Here is a 17,707-nt window from a genome sequence, read left to right as displayed (position 1 = left end):
ATAATTGTGAGAGAAAAAAACACATATCCATACAGACGTATCTTCTTTGCCCTTGTTGATGTCTCCCCATCAATGCGCTTCAGCGCAATACGCGCATATACAAATCCGTACAATTACTTATCAAATTCCTGACTGTTCTGCTCCCTGGTGGCAAGAAAATGCACTAGAACCAATGCAATACCAGGTGGGTCTGGTCGACTTCTTTCATTGACTTTCATTGAACCAGGGGAAAAGAAAGAAACAGCGAGTGGGATGTAAATCTTTTCTTCTTCCGTCTCTGACCAGACAAAATCATTTTCCATTTAAAATTGACAAAGTTATTGTATCATGTCGTATAAACGACACTAAGAAACACTTATGGCTGATAAATACTGATATTTTTTTCCAATAATTGGACTTTTGACCAATTACATTCACATCAGATCTGATTGTTAAAAATACCAATTAGTGAAAACGCATCTGGTGACACATGCAAGATATATATTCTTTATTAAGTTAATCAATATTTTACAAACAAAAGGGCCAAATTAAATATCACACACATATTTATACAAGGAGGCAAAGACTAAGTACAAGGTTCCCAGAGACATCAACAGCAGTCCTGAGAAAACCTGGGAGCGAGAAACAGACAGAAGAATTTCAGTTAGATAAGAGGCCTAGTTTTATCTTAAAAAGACTAACCCTGAATCCCAAGTCGACCCCTTGCCCCTTCTTTAGCTCTGAAAGGATTGGATAGGTCTAAAGGCGCATGCTTCCTAGCCTAAACAAGTCGGTATTGTTCCTGCATATACTATGACGACAACGTGTGACATTTTTGGACACACAAGACACAAGTTCAGACCCATAGTCTACGCCTCTTTGTCGGTGATTGGTCAACAGTTTATATTTTTTACTATATATTTTTTTGACTTTCACCCTTTTTCTACACAATTTCATGATATCCAATAGGTAGTTGGTACCGGAGCGCCAGGTCTAGGTCCAAGAGGCTTCTAAACAGCTTCTACCCCCAAGCCATAAGAACGTCTAATCAAATGGCTACCCAGACTATTCGTATTGCGCCCCCCCCCCCTTATACTGCTGCTACTCTATCATCTATGCATAAGTCACCTTAATAACTCTGCCTACGTGTACATATGATCTTGACAAACTGATGCCCCCCCACTTTGACTCTCTACCGGACATAGCTACATTTCCATAAATGTTTAATGCTTTTCGACCTGGCCCCAAATTAATATAGTTGGTTCAGAGTTTGTTTTGATATTTCAACCTGCGTGTTCTGATCGCATCTGGTGTGTGTTTTTATTGAAAAATACTGCACTTATCTTAGTTATTTTACATCTTCTAAATTAATGACCGATTTCTTGAGTAATCTTATTATTATTATTATTATTATTATTATTATTATATTCTTATTATTATAATTATTAATATTATGATTAATTCAGACTATTTTGAGAATATCTACACTGGCTACAGCGTCTCAAAATGGACAAACAGTACTATTGCCACATTTGTTTTTTCTAGCGAAGGTCTTTTCAAACTTCTTCGGGATCGGTGTCCCTACCACCGGACGGTTGAGCTAACGTAGGCTAATGCGATTAGCATGAGGTTGTAAGCAACAAGAACATTTCCCAGGACATAGACATATCTGATATTGGCAGAAAGCTTAAATTCTTGTTAATCTAACTGCACTGTCCAATTTACAGTAGCTTTTACAGTGAAATAATACCGTGCTATTGCTTGAGGAGAGTGCACAGTTTTGAACATGATAGGTTATTAATAAACAAATGAGGCACATTTGAACTGAAATGCAATGGTTCATTGGATCAGTCTACAACTTTGCACATACATACACTGATGCCATCTAGTGGGCAAAATCTAAATTGCACCTGGGCTGGAATAATACATTATGGCCTTTGTCTTGCATTTCAAAGATGGTACGTAGAAAAACCACCGTGTTTTTTTCTTTGTATTATCTTTTACCAGATCCATTGTGTGATATTCTACTACATTCCTTTACTATTTCCATCAACTTCAAAGTGTTTCCTTTCCAATGGTATCAATAATATGCATATCCTTGCTTCAGGGCCTGAGCTACAGGCAGTTAGATTTGGGAATGTCATTTTAGGTTAAATAATTTTTTAAAAATGGGGGCTAATCCTTATTAAGGGAGTATGCACTCGTTCGGCACCAGCCGAACTGAAGCCTTAAGCATTTCCAGGGGGGCGTCACTTCCAGCCGTAGTGCTGCCGGAGCACGGAGGAGTGGCTCTCCCTCACTTTGTTCAATTTGAGAAAACATGAAGCTGGTAAAAATATTTATGGAAAATGTATTCTAATAAATTCTAAATAAATTCTATTTAATTACAACTAAAATTCAATTAAAAAAACTATAGGACAAACCAAATAAATATGTATTGCCGCCTAGTGGTAAATGGTGGTTTCTTCTCCGTCTTCTCTGCGACTGTGACCAGAATGATGAAGAACTGTAGACTGTGTGTGTATTTAGCATTAGCTATTGGTTGAGATGCAGGGCCCGTTCCAGCTTGGTATGTCAGGATGGGAAAGTGGAAATGTGAATTGGGCCAAGTTGGGAGGTAATGATGTCTTTCGGTTATAGTTTATTGAGATGCAGGAATACACCAACACCAAAAGATAGATTTTTTTATGGCAGTTATAAAATGATTTTCCTTGCGATTGTACGTAGTAATGCTTTATGTTGACTACTTTTTCAATTGATTTGATTAATTAAACATGGTACGTAAATAAATTCTATGAATTGATAGTTCCCTTCTTTTGTAATAAGGTAAGTGTTCAAGCTAATCAATTAAAAGTGTATTTATGATCCCGCGTGTAAACTACGTAATAAAATGGGGCGGCAGCGTAGCCTAGTGGTTAGAGCGTTGGACTAGTAACCGGAAGGTTGCGAGTTCAAAACCCCCGAGCTGACATGGTACAAATCTGTCATTCTGCCCCTGAACAGGCAGTTAACCCACTGTTCCCAGGCCGTCATTGAAAATAAGAATATGTTCTTAACTGACTTGCCTGGTTAAATAAAGGTTAAAAAATAAAAAATAAACATGCCTACTCGTAATAAAGCTCTCCTTGCAAACGGTCCAATGATAATAAGGTGCATTCAGACACTCACCTTTTCCACATTTTGTTACGCCTTATTGTAAAATTGATGAAATTGTGCGCCCCCCCTGGGTAAAATTGGTATTTTTACATTTTTACATTACATTTATATGATAGCATACTGTCAGACAACAAACATTCATTTCTAATGAGATTTTATTTTAGGATGGTTTAGCTGAGACGGCATTCTTCTACAATGTGTGTGGGCAAAGGCAGACGTTGCAATTGGAAGAATGCATTTCAGTATTGATAGGCTCTTCAACAAACTTTGAGGAATTGATGGCATTGGTTTTTTAAAAAAAGGGGGGGGGGGTGCTCCCTCACCTATAACAATAGCACTAACCCACTAGGCGTTTCCACCAGGCCAATCGAAGATGAAGCTTAGCACCACATTGCTTACACCTATCCAATCATCTCAGGTCTACAGACTTCCTAGGGTGTAGGTCTATAAGTGCTGGGGGGGGGGGGGGGTTAAAGGTCTTCACAGGTCCACAATTCCCTTTCCTCTCAGATCCAGGCCCTGTTTGATTGTCATCAGGTCTATGTAACTACTGCTGATGGAACAGAGTGGACTCGACCACAGCTCTGCATAGCCTACAGCATATTTATTTTATGCTAATACGGTGCATTTATTGACTTATAGAAGGCCTAACCAACAAACAAAGACCTATTTGTTAACCAGATGAGCAATTTAAACTATTTTTGTCACTCTGGTCCAAAGATCGGGTCGAGGTCTGGTTGGCCTCGTCTAACTTTTTAGACCCGCGAAGACCTCTACCTCGGGGTTAATCTGGTAATTCAGGTTGCCAGTCAGTGCATGTCCATTCGATACCTACCCATTTATAATTTGTCCATGCCAAGCTCTTCGGGTGTGGAAATACCAAGCTCATCTAGTGTTGGCCGCAGCTCCTGAATTAGGTATGGGTAGATGTCTTTGTGGGGGCCAGATTTGTCCTGGGGAGACAATAAATAAACACAGACTGCTTTGACCAATGGGGTGACGGCTAAAGATAAGAAATAGTTGGTGTTGCAAAACTACTGGTAATTTACAGGTAATTTATGGCAATCTACGGTCATTTATACTTGAATAACTTACTTGAATAACTTAAGACAATGTATTCAATGAAAAAAATAATAATAATAATCAATGGCATGATTTTAAATTAACTCTGCAATTCTCCCAACCACATTGACTTTGAGATTCACACCTCTACTCAATGCAACACATTGAATTGAATGTCTTTCAGTATAATAGGAAAGGCTACTGCATAAAATAGCCCGATTTGCTCATAACCAAAGGCCTACCTGCGATTGGCAGGAGGAATGTAGTACGGAATTTAAATGCATAATGATCTGTATTTTTATTGTGGCAGTAAGAGGAAATCTCACTTTTTTAAATATTTTTTTTATTTTTTAACTTTGAATCTGATTTAGATTGATTAAGGCATATTAAATCCTATCATTGAAGTATCTATCCCTTTTTCTGTGCCATCCACATTTTTGCAAAGACAAAATTGTTAGCTAACAAGCCAGGTAACATGACTAAACAAAAATCAACCAAAAACGTACCAAAACAAAATGTCCACCAATTCGTGGAAGAAAGGGGAGACGGTAGTTTTGATAATATGGGGCTGTCACTCCGCTCTGTTTTTCCTCTATGGCAGTGGTACCGAAAGGCTGCTTGACAGTGAAACCTAGTCAGATTGGCAGTGGTACCGAAAGGCTGCTTGACAGTGAAACCTAGTCAGATTGGCAGTGGCACTGGAAGGCTGCTTGACAGTGAAACCTAGTCAGATTGGCAGTGGCACCGACTGGAAGGCTGCTTGACAGTGAAACCTAGTCAGATTGGCAGTGGCACCGACCGGAAGGCTGCTTGACAGTGAAACCTAGTCAGATTGGCAGTGGCACCGACCGGAAGGCTGCTTGACAGTGAAACCTAGTCAGATTGGCAGTGGCACCGGAAGGCTGCTTGACAGTGAAACCTAGTCAGATTGGCAGTGGTACCGAAAGGCTGCTTGACAGTGAAACCTAGTCAGATTAGCAGTGGTACCGAAAGGCTGCTTGACATCGAAGCCTAGTCAGATTGGCAGTGGCACCGAAAGGCTGCTTGACATCGAAGCCTAGTCAGATTGGCAGTGGCACCGGAAGGCTGCTTGACAGTGAAACCTAGTCAGATTGGCAGTGGCACCGACTGGAAGGCTGCTTGACAGTGAAACCTAGTCAGATTGGCAGTGGCACCGACCGGAAGGCTGCTTGACAGTGAAACCTAGTCAGATTGGCAGTGGCACCGACCGGAAGGCTGCTTGACAGTGAAACCTAGTCAGATTGGCAGTGGCACCGACCGGAAGGCTGCTTGACAGTGAAACCTAGTCAGATTGGCAGTGGTACCGAAAGGCTGCTTGACAGTGAAACCTAGTCAGATTGGCAGTGGTACCGAAAGGCTGCTTGACATCGAAGCCTAGTCAGATTGGCAGTGGCACCAAAAGGCTGCTTGACATCGAAGCCTAGTCAGATTGGCAGTGGCACCGAAAGGCTGCTTGACAGTGAAACCTAGTCAGATTGGCAGTGGCACTGGAAGGCTGCTTGACAGTGAAACCTAGTCAGATTGGCAGTGGCACCGGAAGGCTGCTTGACAGTGAAACCTAGTCAGATTGGCAGTGGCACCGACTGGAAGGCTGCTTGACAGTGAAACCTAGTCAGATTGGCAGTGGCACCGACCGGAAGGCTGCTTGACAGTGAAACCTAGTCAGATTGGCAGTGGCACTGGAAGGCTGCTTGACAGTGAAACCTAGTCAGATTGGCAGTGGCACCGACTGGAAGGCTGCTTGACAGTGAAACCTAGTCAGATTGGCAGTGGCACCGACTGGAAGGCTGCTTGACAGTGAAACCTAGTCAGATTGGCAGTGGCACCGACCGGAAGGCTGCTTGACAGTGAAACCTAGTCAGATTGGCAGTCACTGGAAGGCTGCTTGACAGTGAAACCTAGTCAGATTGGCAGTGGCACCGACCGGAAGGCTGCTTGACAGTGAAACCTAGTCAGATTGGCAGTGGCACCGACTGGAAGGCTGCTTGACAGTGAAACCTAGTCAGATTGGCAGTGGCACCGACCGGAAGGCTGCTTGACAGTGAAACCTAGTCAGATTGGCAGTGGCACCGACTGGAAGGCTGCTTGACAGTGAAACCTAGTCAGATTGGCAGTGGCACCGACCGGAAGGCTGCTTGACAGTGAAACCTAGTCAGATTGGCAGTGGCACCGACCGGAAGGCTGCTTGACAGTGAAACCTAGTCAGATTGGCAGTGGTACCGAAAGGCTGCTTGACAGTGAAACCTAGTCAGATTGGCAGTGGTACCGAAAGGCTGCTTGACAGTGAAACCTAGTCAGATTGGCAGTGGTACCGAAAGGCTGCTTAACAGTGAAACCTAGTCAGATTGGCAGTGGTACCGAAAGGCTGCTTGACAGTGAAACCTAGTCAGATTGGCAGTGGTACCGAAAGGCTGCTTGACAGTGAAGCCTAGTCAGATTGGCAGTGGCAGTGGCACCGACTGGAAGGCTGCTTGACAGCGAAGCCTAGTCAGATTGGCAGTGGCACCGACCGGAAGGCTGCTTGACAGTGAAACCTAGTCAGATTGGCAGTGGCACCGACTGGAAGGCTGCTTGACAGCGAAGCCTAGTCAGATTGGCCAGCTTGTTCTTACAGGATATGTATTTTTATTTTTATTTTTAAATACAGATCCACTTCGCTCCAATAATTAAACCATCGTAACAACAGAAACCCTCACTGCCTCCACATCCCAGCTCGCCATAACGGAAAAATATCATTTTAAAAACAGATGGAGATGAGCGGGAAAGAACCCCCCAAATAACGGAGAGAAGCAGCGGAGTAGATGAAGCACTCTGAACGATATTCTACATGTAGAATGCATTCATTTAGTTTCATAAGAGAAGGTTAGTGATGATCACATCACACAGGGAGATGTTGTCGTCCCCCCCATTTATAGCTCAATGGTGATACACATCTGTACACTTTTTATATTCACGGATCGACAATGATTCACGTAGATGACATTTTGAGAGCGCTGAAAAGCGACGAGTTTGCATCCCTGAGGATGTTTTACAACTTTGTCTGTCTATTTGAACATTTCTCATAGTCGTCTTATTTTGGATTATTTTACATGTGATAAGGTCACACAGGGTTCAAAGGTCATTACAGACATTTGTCATGATCTGACATACCCCAAAAAAGACCAGTAGAGAAAATTCCACAAAAATCTTTGAAAAAGTTATCACAATTCTGGTAGTTTATACCAGTACACATAGAAAGTAATATAGACCTCCCTTACCAAACCTACAAGCTGCTTTCAAGTGTTACCCTCACCTGAGAGCAATTATGGATTTATTGTGAAGATGTAGGCTATATTACATAGATTTATTATTAGGACTTTTTTTAAATGTAGATGTTCCTAAAGGTCTGCATCGGTGGCTAGTTCGAAGCCAGGAGATGCTAAATATGTTTAGGTTAATTAACTGTCAATTACGGGCAGACCCGACAGTTATTTGCTTGACAATCACCAGCTGACGAAATTTCGTGACCACCACACAGCCCTACATACATACACACACATATATATATCTCCCTTTTGTTACAAACTTCACATGGAAAACGTCATGTTAGGATTGAATGAAAACACGTAGTAGAATATTGGAAGATTGGCTGGTAGAGTTGTGGAGAGCTTCCACAGTGGACTGTTGGTCACAATACTAGGACTTAAAGATTAATGTATCCATCAAGGGAATTCTCTACGCTTTCATTTGCCCCCTCACCTTGACAGCCTCCAGGATGCGAATGGCACTAGCCAGGTCGTCTAACCCGCGACAGGCTCGGAGGGCAGCGTCCAGGATCTTTGGCTCAGGTACCAGGTCGTATCCAATCAGCGTGTTCATCCCTGGACAAACGGTGAATATAGGGTCAGTTACCACAGGATGGTAGAAGAGGTAGACGCCAATAAAAATACTAAAATAAACAAACAGTTGCATCTCTCAAAAACTATGAGGCTGGGTCTCTTGGGTCTGCGAGACTCCAAAATGATATCTTATTTTTGACTCGAAATCATCCCTCTAATTTTGCTCATCTAGGGCAGTAAACCCTGGGGAAGACTCATAAGAGGGCAGAGCAAAATGGTGATTGGGGTTCAGTAACCAAAACACGTTGACAACTACTGCTCTCTAGTCGACTGTAAATCTGTGAACAGACTAGCAAGTCACCAATGCAGCAGTGCTCCTCTTTATAATCAGGGCTACCAGGTGATTTTCCTCGTTACTCACCTTTCCTCAGCTCCCATGCATCAATATCTGCCTTTTAAAATAGTTAACCCAGCGGGCGTCAAACTCCTCGTCCGTCTCCTGCTTCCCACCATGTGAGTAACACCTCTTGGCCAAGGGAGCTGAAGAATGAACAGAACAGATTAGGAAAAAAAACAACAAAAAAAAAAACACCCATTATAAAAATAAAAAACATGTCAAGTCAGAAATCCAGGTAGCAGGGTAGACTAGTGGTAGCCTAGTGGTCAACAATAATTCTTTAATGTAAAACTGTCTCAAAATCCCCAAAAAAGGCACAACCGAGCTTAATGTCTTAAGTTGTTGAACATGTTAATAAGCCAACCTCGTGGAAGTGACAAACGTTACAATTTTCATCAAAAACAACTTCATATCAAAATGGGTGACTTCGATTTTTACGGCCTGCAAATACGCGAGACGATCGTTAGACATTACATTACATTTAAGTCATTTAGCAGACGCTCTTATCCAGAGCGACTTGTGTTTTAATGCGCATGAGCTTAGCTAGCCAATGTTGCCATGACATCACATACAAACGTGATCTGGGATTTCTATTGGAAAAGCAGTTTCTACCCATCTAAATACTGTCTTTGTACTAATATTAGCCTCTGCAGACTCCCCAACGACCGGATTTTCTGGTTTCTGGGGAAAATGGAAAAAGAGCCTGTGACCGCGACTTCCGCTTTTGGACGTTAAGTTAATCAAGGCGACACAACCAGAGAGGAGGAGTGGACTTGTGGTGTTTGTTTGTGTTTCTTCAGAGGGAACAGGCGCTCCATGCTACGCAATTTGTGAGAAGACCTGTAGCTTGCTTTGTCCTTAGGTACATGGAACCATTGAAGGGAATGATTTCTGGGATAGGTGTTGCGATTTAAGTTTAAGATTCCTGGTGTTTGTGACGATCGCCCGTCTGGTGCAACGCAGATCCAGTGTGGAATGTGGTAAAACAGAGGTGACGGTCTGTTCTTTAGAGCTTTGATTGACTCTTTACCTGACAAAAGTCATGTTTGGATACATGAGTTACGCCGTTAGAGCTTTTTTTTGTGCCGAATACATTGAGGTGTTCTAGGTAGAGAATCAAAATGGCCGATTTCAAGTTTTCATAACAATTCATATGTTCTCATGTTCTGAGCAAGGAACTGAAACGTTAGCTTTCAAACATGGCACATGGCACCCTACCAACTAACTCTGTACTAATTTAAACCCATCACCTTATTCCACTACTTTGACCCTATCTGATCCTGCCCCAGGCCAACGACCTGTGACTTTTACTTTCTTCTCCAACACTTTGTTTTTGCATTATTTAAACCAAATTGAACACGTTTCATTATTTACTTGAGGCTAAATTGATTTTATTGATGTATTATATTAAGTTAAAATAAGTGTTCATTCAGTATTGTTGTAATTATTACTATTAATTTTTGTATTTATTAAAATCGGCCGATTAATTGGTATCGGCGTTGAAAAATCATAATCGTTCGACCTCTAGTTCTAGGTGTCACGTTTATGGGCATGTCACAGCAGTGTGTAGTAGTTTTGCATTATTTAAACCAAATTGAACACGTTTCATTATTTATTTGAGACTAAATAGATTTTATTTATGTATTATATTAAGTTAAAATAAATGCTAATTATTCATTCAGTATTTTTGTAATTGTCATTATTACAAATACCTAAAAACATTTAATTATATATATATATTTTTTAAATTGGCAGATTAATCAGTATCTGCTTTTTTTGGTCTTCCAAATATCGGTATCGGCATTGAAAAATCATATTAGGCAACCTCTAGTGTGTAGGAGGGAGATTCCAAGATGTGGGAAGTATGCAGGAGGACATGGGACAGAGGAATGTGTAGTTTCGGTGGAATAAGTTGTGTGTGTCAACTGTAGAGGTGAACATGTTGCTGTGGGTCGGAGGTGTCCTATACACGAGAGGCAGGTTGAGGTAGCCAGGGTCAGAGTAGTGCAGAAGATGTCTTTATCCCGAGGCAAGTGAAGAAAGTAAAGGAGAATGGATCATTCTGAGAGGATCCCCTGTAAATAGTAGATCTGTGACAGAACAGAGGGATAGGCCCAATGAGTTTCAGTAAGGTTGGCTTCTTAGCGTTCACAGCAATGGTTATCAACTGTACCGCAAAGATTGAATGTAAAAGAAATCACAGGAAATAGATGTTGCTGTGGTGGCAGCTGCAGAGAAGTACGAGATGTGACTTCAGAAGAGTTACAGGATGTGTTGAGTGGTGGTGTCCCGTTCTCTCAGGTCGTTGGCCTGGGGCAGGATCAGATAGGGTCAAAGTAGTGGAATAAGGTGATGGGTTTAAATTAGTACAGAGTTAGTTGGTAGGGTAATGAGGTGGTGGGTTTTAATGAGTGTAGGGTAAGCTGGTAGAGTAATTAAAAATTCCTTTTCCCATTTTGTATCACAAATTGTAATGGATCTATACTATAGTTCAGTTGGGGGCAGTAATGCAACATATTGGATGCCAACCACCGTTAAACTCTCACTGAAGAAGAAGAAAGGAGGTCCAACTCAATTGAAAATCTGTCTCCCTACAGCAGGTGCCCTTTATTCATGTCAATGAGAATGTGCTGAATTTGGTCAAGAACAAAAATAACATTTATGAATTATTTGCTACGTGAGGTTTATTTGATGAATAGAAGTTTCGTACACTCATAACAACTTACGGATAAAAGTAGGGCACGTGACAAAATACTATATCTCTTCCATTGAATACAGGCAGTTGATGTCAACAACCCTCATCAAATATTCAAAAGAATATTACAATAGTGAGAGGTCTCCACCAATCCAAGAAAAGATAGGTGGGAGCTAGACAGCCCATCATGCCGTTTTTTGGACAACGACTCCCATTGTTAGGGCGGAGAGACATGCATCTTGTCAGTTTTTCTATCATCTTTGACACAACTGAAGTATAGAGCCAACAAACAGCAGGAAGAGAGCTTTGATTGAGAGAGATCTGCGAGGGGCTGTCAGAGGAGGAAGTGTCTGTGGGTGATTGGAAGAGTGCGCTTCTTTGAAATGGAAAAGCTTCTTGGTAGCTACTGAGAAAGAAGATGATCAAGACGAAGCAGCTGCTTTAAAAGTGGGATGCAACTGTTGAGCGCTACATCCCCAGTGGTTTGTGCTGATTATACGGAGATAGTAAATGGCATCCCTTGACAGGGCAAGAACAACAAATGGTACAGAGTGTAAGCAGAGTGAGCTGTACGCAGGTTCGAAGACAGGAGGAGAAATGGAAGTGAAGTATCAGACATGGCAGGTGTCATGAAGTTCTCAGAATTTGTTCATAAAAATGTTGTTATGACTCCTTGTTGTCCCCAGTCCACCTGGCCGTGCTGCTGCTCCAGTTTCAACTGTTCTGCCAGCGGCTATGGAACCCTGACCTATTCACTGTGATTACTATTATTCGACCATGCTGGTCATTTATGAACATTTGAACATCTTGGCCATGTTCTGTTATTATCTCCACCCGGCACAGCCAGAAGAGGACTGGCCACCCCACATAGCCTGGTTCCTCTCTAGGTTTATAATCTCCACCCGGCACAGCCAGAAGAGGACTGGCCACCCCACATAGCCTGGTTCCTCTCTAGGTTTCTTCCTAGGTTTTGGCCTTTCTAGGGAGTTTTTCCTAGCCACCGTGCTTCTACACCTGCATTGCTTGCTGTTTGGAGTTTTAGGCTGGGTTTCTGTACAGCACTTTGTGGCATCAGGTCAGGATAAAGATGGATCTGACGGCAGGAGTGAAGTTATTTTGGGGAAAAAAAGTGGACCCTTAACTTTTGGCTGATCCATTTGTGGTTTCAGGGTGCTGTGGAATCGGTGAAGGTTTGGTCTTGTGATAATTGTTTGTGTTTCTGCTGGACAAAGGCAGCAGGCGCTCCGCGTTAAATTAATGGGGACAAGAGAGGTAAAATGATTTGCTCTCGAGCAAAGGGTGCCATTGAGAGCAGTGATTACTGGGTAAAATGTGAAAGTTTACCAACTGAAGGGGAAGATTCCCGGTGTTTGTGATTCTTGTCGTTTGGTGCGACGCAGACAGGGTGGCGTGAGTGAGCTAGGGATCAGAAATGTATCGCTGCAGAATGTTGTGTTTGCCATGCTGGTTAAGTGTGCCTTGAATTCTAAATAAATCACAGACAGTGTCACCGGCAAAGCACCACCACACCTCCTCCTCCTCCATGCTTCACCTGGGAACCACACATGCAGAGATCATCCGTTCATCTGCTCTGCTTCTCAAAGACACGCAAGTTGGAACCAAAAATCTCTCATTTGGACTCGAAGACAAAAATACAGATTTCCCCTACTCTAATGTCCATCGCTCGTGTTTCTTGGTCCAAACAAGTCTTTTCTTCTTATTGGTGTCTTTTAGTAGTGGTTTCTTTGCAGAAATTCAACCATGAAGGCCTGATTCCCTCAGTCTCATCTGAACAGTTGATGTTGAGATGTCTGTTACTTGAACTCTGGGAAGCATTTATTTGGGCTACAATTTCTGATGCCTGTAACTAATGAACTTATCCTCTGCAGCAGAGGTAACTATGGGACTTCCTTTCCTGTGGCGGTCCTCATGAGAGCCAGTATCATCAGAGCGCTTGATGGTTTTTGCAACTGCAATTGAAGAAACTTTCAAAGTTGTTAAAATTTTCCGGATTGACCGACCTTCATGTCTTAAAGTGATGATGGACTGTCATTTGTTTTTACATATTTGAGCCGTTCTTGCCATAATATGGACTTGGTCTTTTACCAAATAGGGTTATCTTCTGTATACCACCCATACCTTGTCACAACACAACTGATTGGCACAAACACATTAAGAAGGAAATACATTCTACAAATGAATTAACACATGTTAATTGAAATGCATTTCAGGTGACTTCCTCATGAAGCTGGTTGAGAGAATGCCAAGAGTGTGCAAAACTGTCATCAAGGCAAAAGCTACTTTGAAGAACCTAAAATAACATATTTTGGTTTTTAACACTTTTTTTGGTTACTACATGATTCCATATGTGTTATTTCATAGTTTTGATGTCTTCAAGATTATTCTACAATGTAGTAATAAAAAAAAAAAAGAAAAACCCTGGAATGAGTAGGTGTGTCCAAACTTTTGACTGGTACTTTATGCTTCGGAAAGATTGGATTTTTTTTAGCATTTATAGTCTTGGTTATCAATTATACTGCAGTGTTGGAACGTAAAGTCAGTATTTGGGTGTGCGAGACTAGATGTCAGAAGAGTTACTGGGTGTTTTATGTGGTAGTGTCCAATCTTTTCAGGCTGTTTGGCTTGAGGTAGAATTGCATATATTTAAAATAGTGGACTAGGGTGATGGGGTTTTTAGTGATAAATGGTAGTGTAGTTGTTGGTTGATATTTTTCAAGCAAAGTATAAGGGAGTTATACTCCAGTCCGGTAGGTGGCGGTAATGACATTTATCGCCAACCACCGTTACACCACATCGAAGAAGAACTGCGGTATTGGGCGACACCGCCATCTTAAATCCCCCAACATTTATTTAATTGGTTGAAAAGTGCAACCCCCCTACTCATCAAGACTAGGTTCTCGTTTCAGGAGTTAAATTAAAGTGCAACATTATTCTTAACCACGTATAGAACTATGTGCTCCCCCAAAACGTTTGTAATTTCGCAATCCATCTGCCACGGAATGGATGCCAATAGCAATGTGCTAACTAGTCAATAACTCCTACCGACCCTGATTTCCTTCCGAAACACCACGTGAGTCGTGTCCTAAACGACGACATTTGGACATAAAAGTAATAAAACACAAGAATACCTGTACACCCAAGCCGTGTCCAGGTCAAACTCCGGGCCCCGGACACTGAAAGACGGACGGCGGCTCTGAACATGATGAAGGGTCAACCAGCTAAAGGAGACTTGGCGGAACAACGTGGTTGTCACTAGTTAAGACAGCCAATAAGAAACAACTTGGCTATATCGTAAAAAAATATGAAAAACAAACAAATATGTTTTTTTTTTTGTATTAATTTAATCTAAGACATAAGACTAGCAGTGTGGTTAGGTTTCAAATCAGATTTTTAGAAGAGAAATTGTAGAAATGGGCGAGGTTTATGACTTTGTGGCTGTGGTAACTAGTGACGACTTCAAGGACGTTAGCTAGCAGCTGAAGACCTAACCATGAGCATGCACAAGGGGGTGGGGGTTGCACGTTATCATAATAACATACATTACATTTATTTAGCATTTTAGCATAATTTTATGAGACATTTTTCCAAACTACTGAAGTATAATTTGAAAAAGTAGGGGTTTACTAGTTGTTCCTAACCCACTACACCTTTTATAATCTATTCTATTCTAGAGCCTAAATCTATTCTAGAGCCTAAACTTTTACTCAAAAGCAATCTCTTCCAGTTGTCTCCTCACTTTCCTCTGTTTCTCTGTTGTGTCTAACAGGAGCACAGAATAGATGGAACTCAAGTTTCTTTCAAGTTGAGGGAGTCGAGGGGAACAGGTGGTTCTCCATACAGGTTCTCTTGGCTTCAGGACCAGGCAATATGTATGAACAAGGACTGTAGAGTATCTCTCCTCCTGCTGTTTTCCTCTCTTTCTCCGAGGCTGCATACAGGTGTGGCGTACAGCTCTGTGCATCTCTACTGCCCTCCTGAGACCTAGAGGTACCGGTACTCTGGAACCAAAAAGGGCTTTGGCTTTTCTGGGTCAGTGGTATTGACAACAGTTGTGTTTTGCGGAGTTCAAGCTGTGGTCGAGGTTGAATTTTCACACTGTCACATAGCGTCACTGGGGGCTGATACCTAGGAGGCTGGTACCCTTGGGGTTGGTAGCTAGGATCATGCAGGATTTCTGGGGGCTGATACCTAGGAGGCTGGTACCCTTGGGGTTGGTAGCTAGGATCATGCAGGGTTTCTGGGGGCTGATACCTAGGAGGCTGGTACCCTTGGGGTTGGTAGCTAGGACCATGCTGGGTTTCTGGGGGCTGATACCCAGGCTCACTTGGGTCCAATGGGTGTTTGGAGAGCAGGATAGTGATAGCAGGAACAGTCTTATGAACAGTCATCCTTGACCTGGGTGTCATGTCAGTCTCCTGACTCTCCCACACCTCACTCACAGTCTTGTAGTGGAGCTTGGATAACTGGTGTAGTCCTCCCACTTTCCGTTTCAGGATCTCAACACATGTTATGGTTTTGGTGATCCCTTTTCCTGATCCAGTGAAAACCACCTGTCTCACTCTCAGCCCGGTCCGGGTCTGACTCCGGCCAATGTCCATGACTCCCTCTCCTTGCCTCTTCCCCATCTGAATCCTGTCCACTGTCACTCCCTCTTTCACACTCAGCATGGTCTGAATCTGACTCCCATCCACTTCCTGTTCCTCCCTCTGCATACGAGCCATTACAAATCTCAAGAGGTTTCGGATCTTGCTCCCTTCCTTCACTCTCATTTCGAGCACGCCTGCTGCCAGTCCAGGGATTGGACAGGCAGTGGGTTCATCTGTGGTGCAGACTCTCCTGAAGCCGCTCTGGCCACCCAGTTGAGGCAATGAGGAAGAGGATGAAGAAATGGAAGGCAGTTCTGTGGTCGTTCTAGGGAACGCAGACTGGATTGGTTTCATACTGGTAAAAGTACATGTAGTCATGGTGGGTGAGATGCTGCTGCTTTGTTAGAGCAGGGGTCGGCAACAGGCCAAAACCGGCCCACAAGTTATTTTTTTGTTGTTGTTGCCCCCCCCCCCAAAGTCTTTAGTAAAAATAAAATAAAATGTTTTTAAGTATTTTAATTTTTTTCAGGATTTTAGTTTTTGGGGGGATTAAAAAAGACAGTAAAATCAATGTAATCAAAGTAGGAAAGTATTGTTATTTTCAAATACAATCTCTATTTGGGTTTTGTTGTGGTCAATTTGTAATGTACAAATTATTATAATTATGTTCCGACCCCCCAACCATCCGCTCCAACAAAAATCGTCCCCCAACTGAATCTAGTTGCCTACCCCTGTGTTAGAGGGTCCCTCAACTTCCATTTGCTGTGATTCCAGTCCTTTTCTAATCCTTTGAAAAATGTCAGTTTTTAAAAGCTGAATTCTATTAAATCCATTTTTTGGGGGGGTTTCAGGAAGCTATGACGACGATGATAATCTTCCTCCTTCTCCAAACCAATGGACGAGACGGAAATAAGTTCACCTCCGACTTCGACTGATGCTGGGGTAAGTTGTAGCACAGAGAGAGAACGAGAGGAGGAGGAGAGAGAGAGAGAGGAGAGAGAGAGAGAGAGAGAGAGAGAGAGAGAGAGAGAGAGAGAGAGAGAGAGAGAGAGAGAGAGAGAGACATTCCATTGGCTGTCCTATCGTGTGTGTGTGTGTGTGTGTGTGTGTGTGTGTGTGTGTGTGTGTGTGTGTGTGTGTGTGTGTGTGTGTGTGTGTGTGTGTGTGTGTGTGTGTGTGTGTGTGTGTGTGTGTGTGTGTGTGTGTGTGTGTGTGTGTGTTTGAACATGCCTGATTAAACATCGTTTTTAACATGATTCAATGAGGCATTAAAACAAGACTAAGCTGTGGAAACATGACATGAGAGATAGTACCTAGTCATGTATTGCACTGTCTCTCAACTGGGTTGTCAAAAACAAGGCAGACACCGGGCTGGAAGAACCTGCAGTTAATGAGTAAAAGACAGTTCAGAGAGGCATTGTGTATTTCTCTTCTACCGCTTTGGCAGCATGATAACATGAGAGACATAAGATCATTTGGAAGCCATTAAAATATGAACAGCTGACATAGCCTATGGTTAGTAGGTCTCCTACACACACGCACGCACGCACGCACACACACACACACACACACACACACACACACACACACACACACACACACACACACACACACACACACACACACACACACACACACACACACACACACACACACACACACACACACACACACACACACACACACACACAGACACACACACAGACACACAGACACACAGAGAGAGAGAGAGAGAGAGAGAGAGAGGGCCATCTGGTGTTGGGGAAATGACTGCCTGAAGGATCTCTTTGTGAGGGGAGGGGAACACAGGGGGAGTGTGGTGAACAACTCAGCAGTCCCCATCCTCATCACACCTCATAGCCCTCACTGCTGAATGACCCAGAAAAGGAAAGTAGTTTGGCACATTAAAACGGGGAAGTTTTCTTATCAATTATTAAGATGATTGCACTCAAGTTCATTGTTTTAATATGGT

General features: G+C 42.6%; 1 protein-coding gene and 1 pseudogene across 1 annotated transcript; both read right to left on the bottom strand.

The window, feature by feature from the left end:
* Nucleotides 1-472: 472 nt before the first annotated feature.
* Nucleotides 473-14,529, bottom strand: LOC124032053 (annotated as a pseudogene).
* Nucleotides 14,530-14,838: 309 nt separating this feature from the next.
* On the bottom strand, nt 14,839-16,669 carry LOC123995146 (adhesive plaque matrix protein-like). The gene has a single exon (XM_046298576.1). It carries the CDS (start codon nt 16,111-16,113, stop codon nt 14,947-14,949), a length of 1,167 nt encoding a protein of 388 aa, XP_046154532.1. The 5' UTR covers nt 16,114-16,669; the 3' UTR covers nt 14,839-14,946.
* Between the last annotated feature and the right edge of the window lie 1,038 nt (nt 16,670-17,707).

This window comes from Oncorhynchus gorbuscha, linkage group LG01 (genome assembly GCF_021184085.1).
Source record: "Oncorhynchus gorbuscha isolate QuinsamMale2020 ecotype Even-year linkage group LG01, OgorEven_v1.0, whole genome shotgun sequence".
NCBI classification, from domain to species: domain Eukaryota; kingdom Metazoa; phylum Chordata; class Actinopteri; order Salmoniformes; family Salmonidae; genus Oncorhynchus; species Oncorhynchus gorbuscha.
Note: the sequence above shows the minus strand (reverse complement) of the source record. Positions and strands in the feature narration are given on the sequence as shown.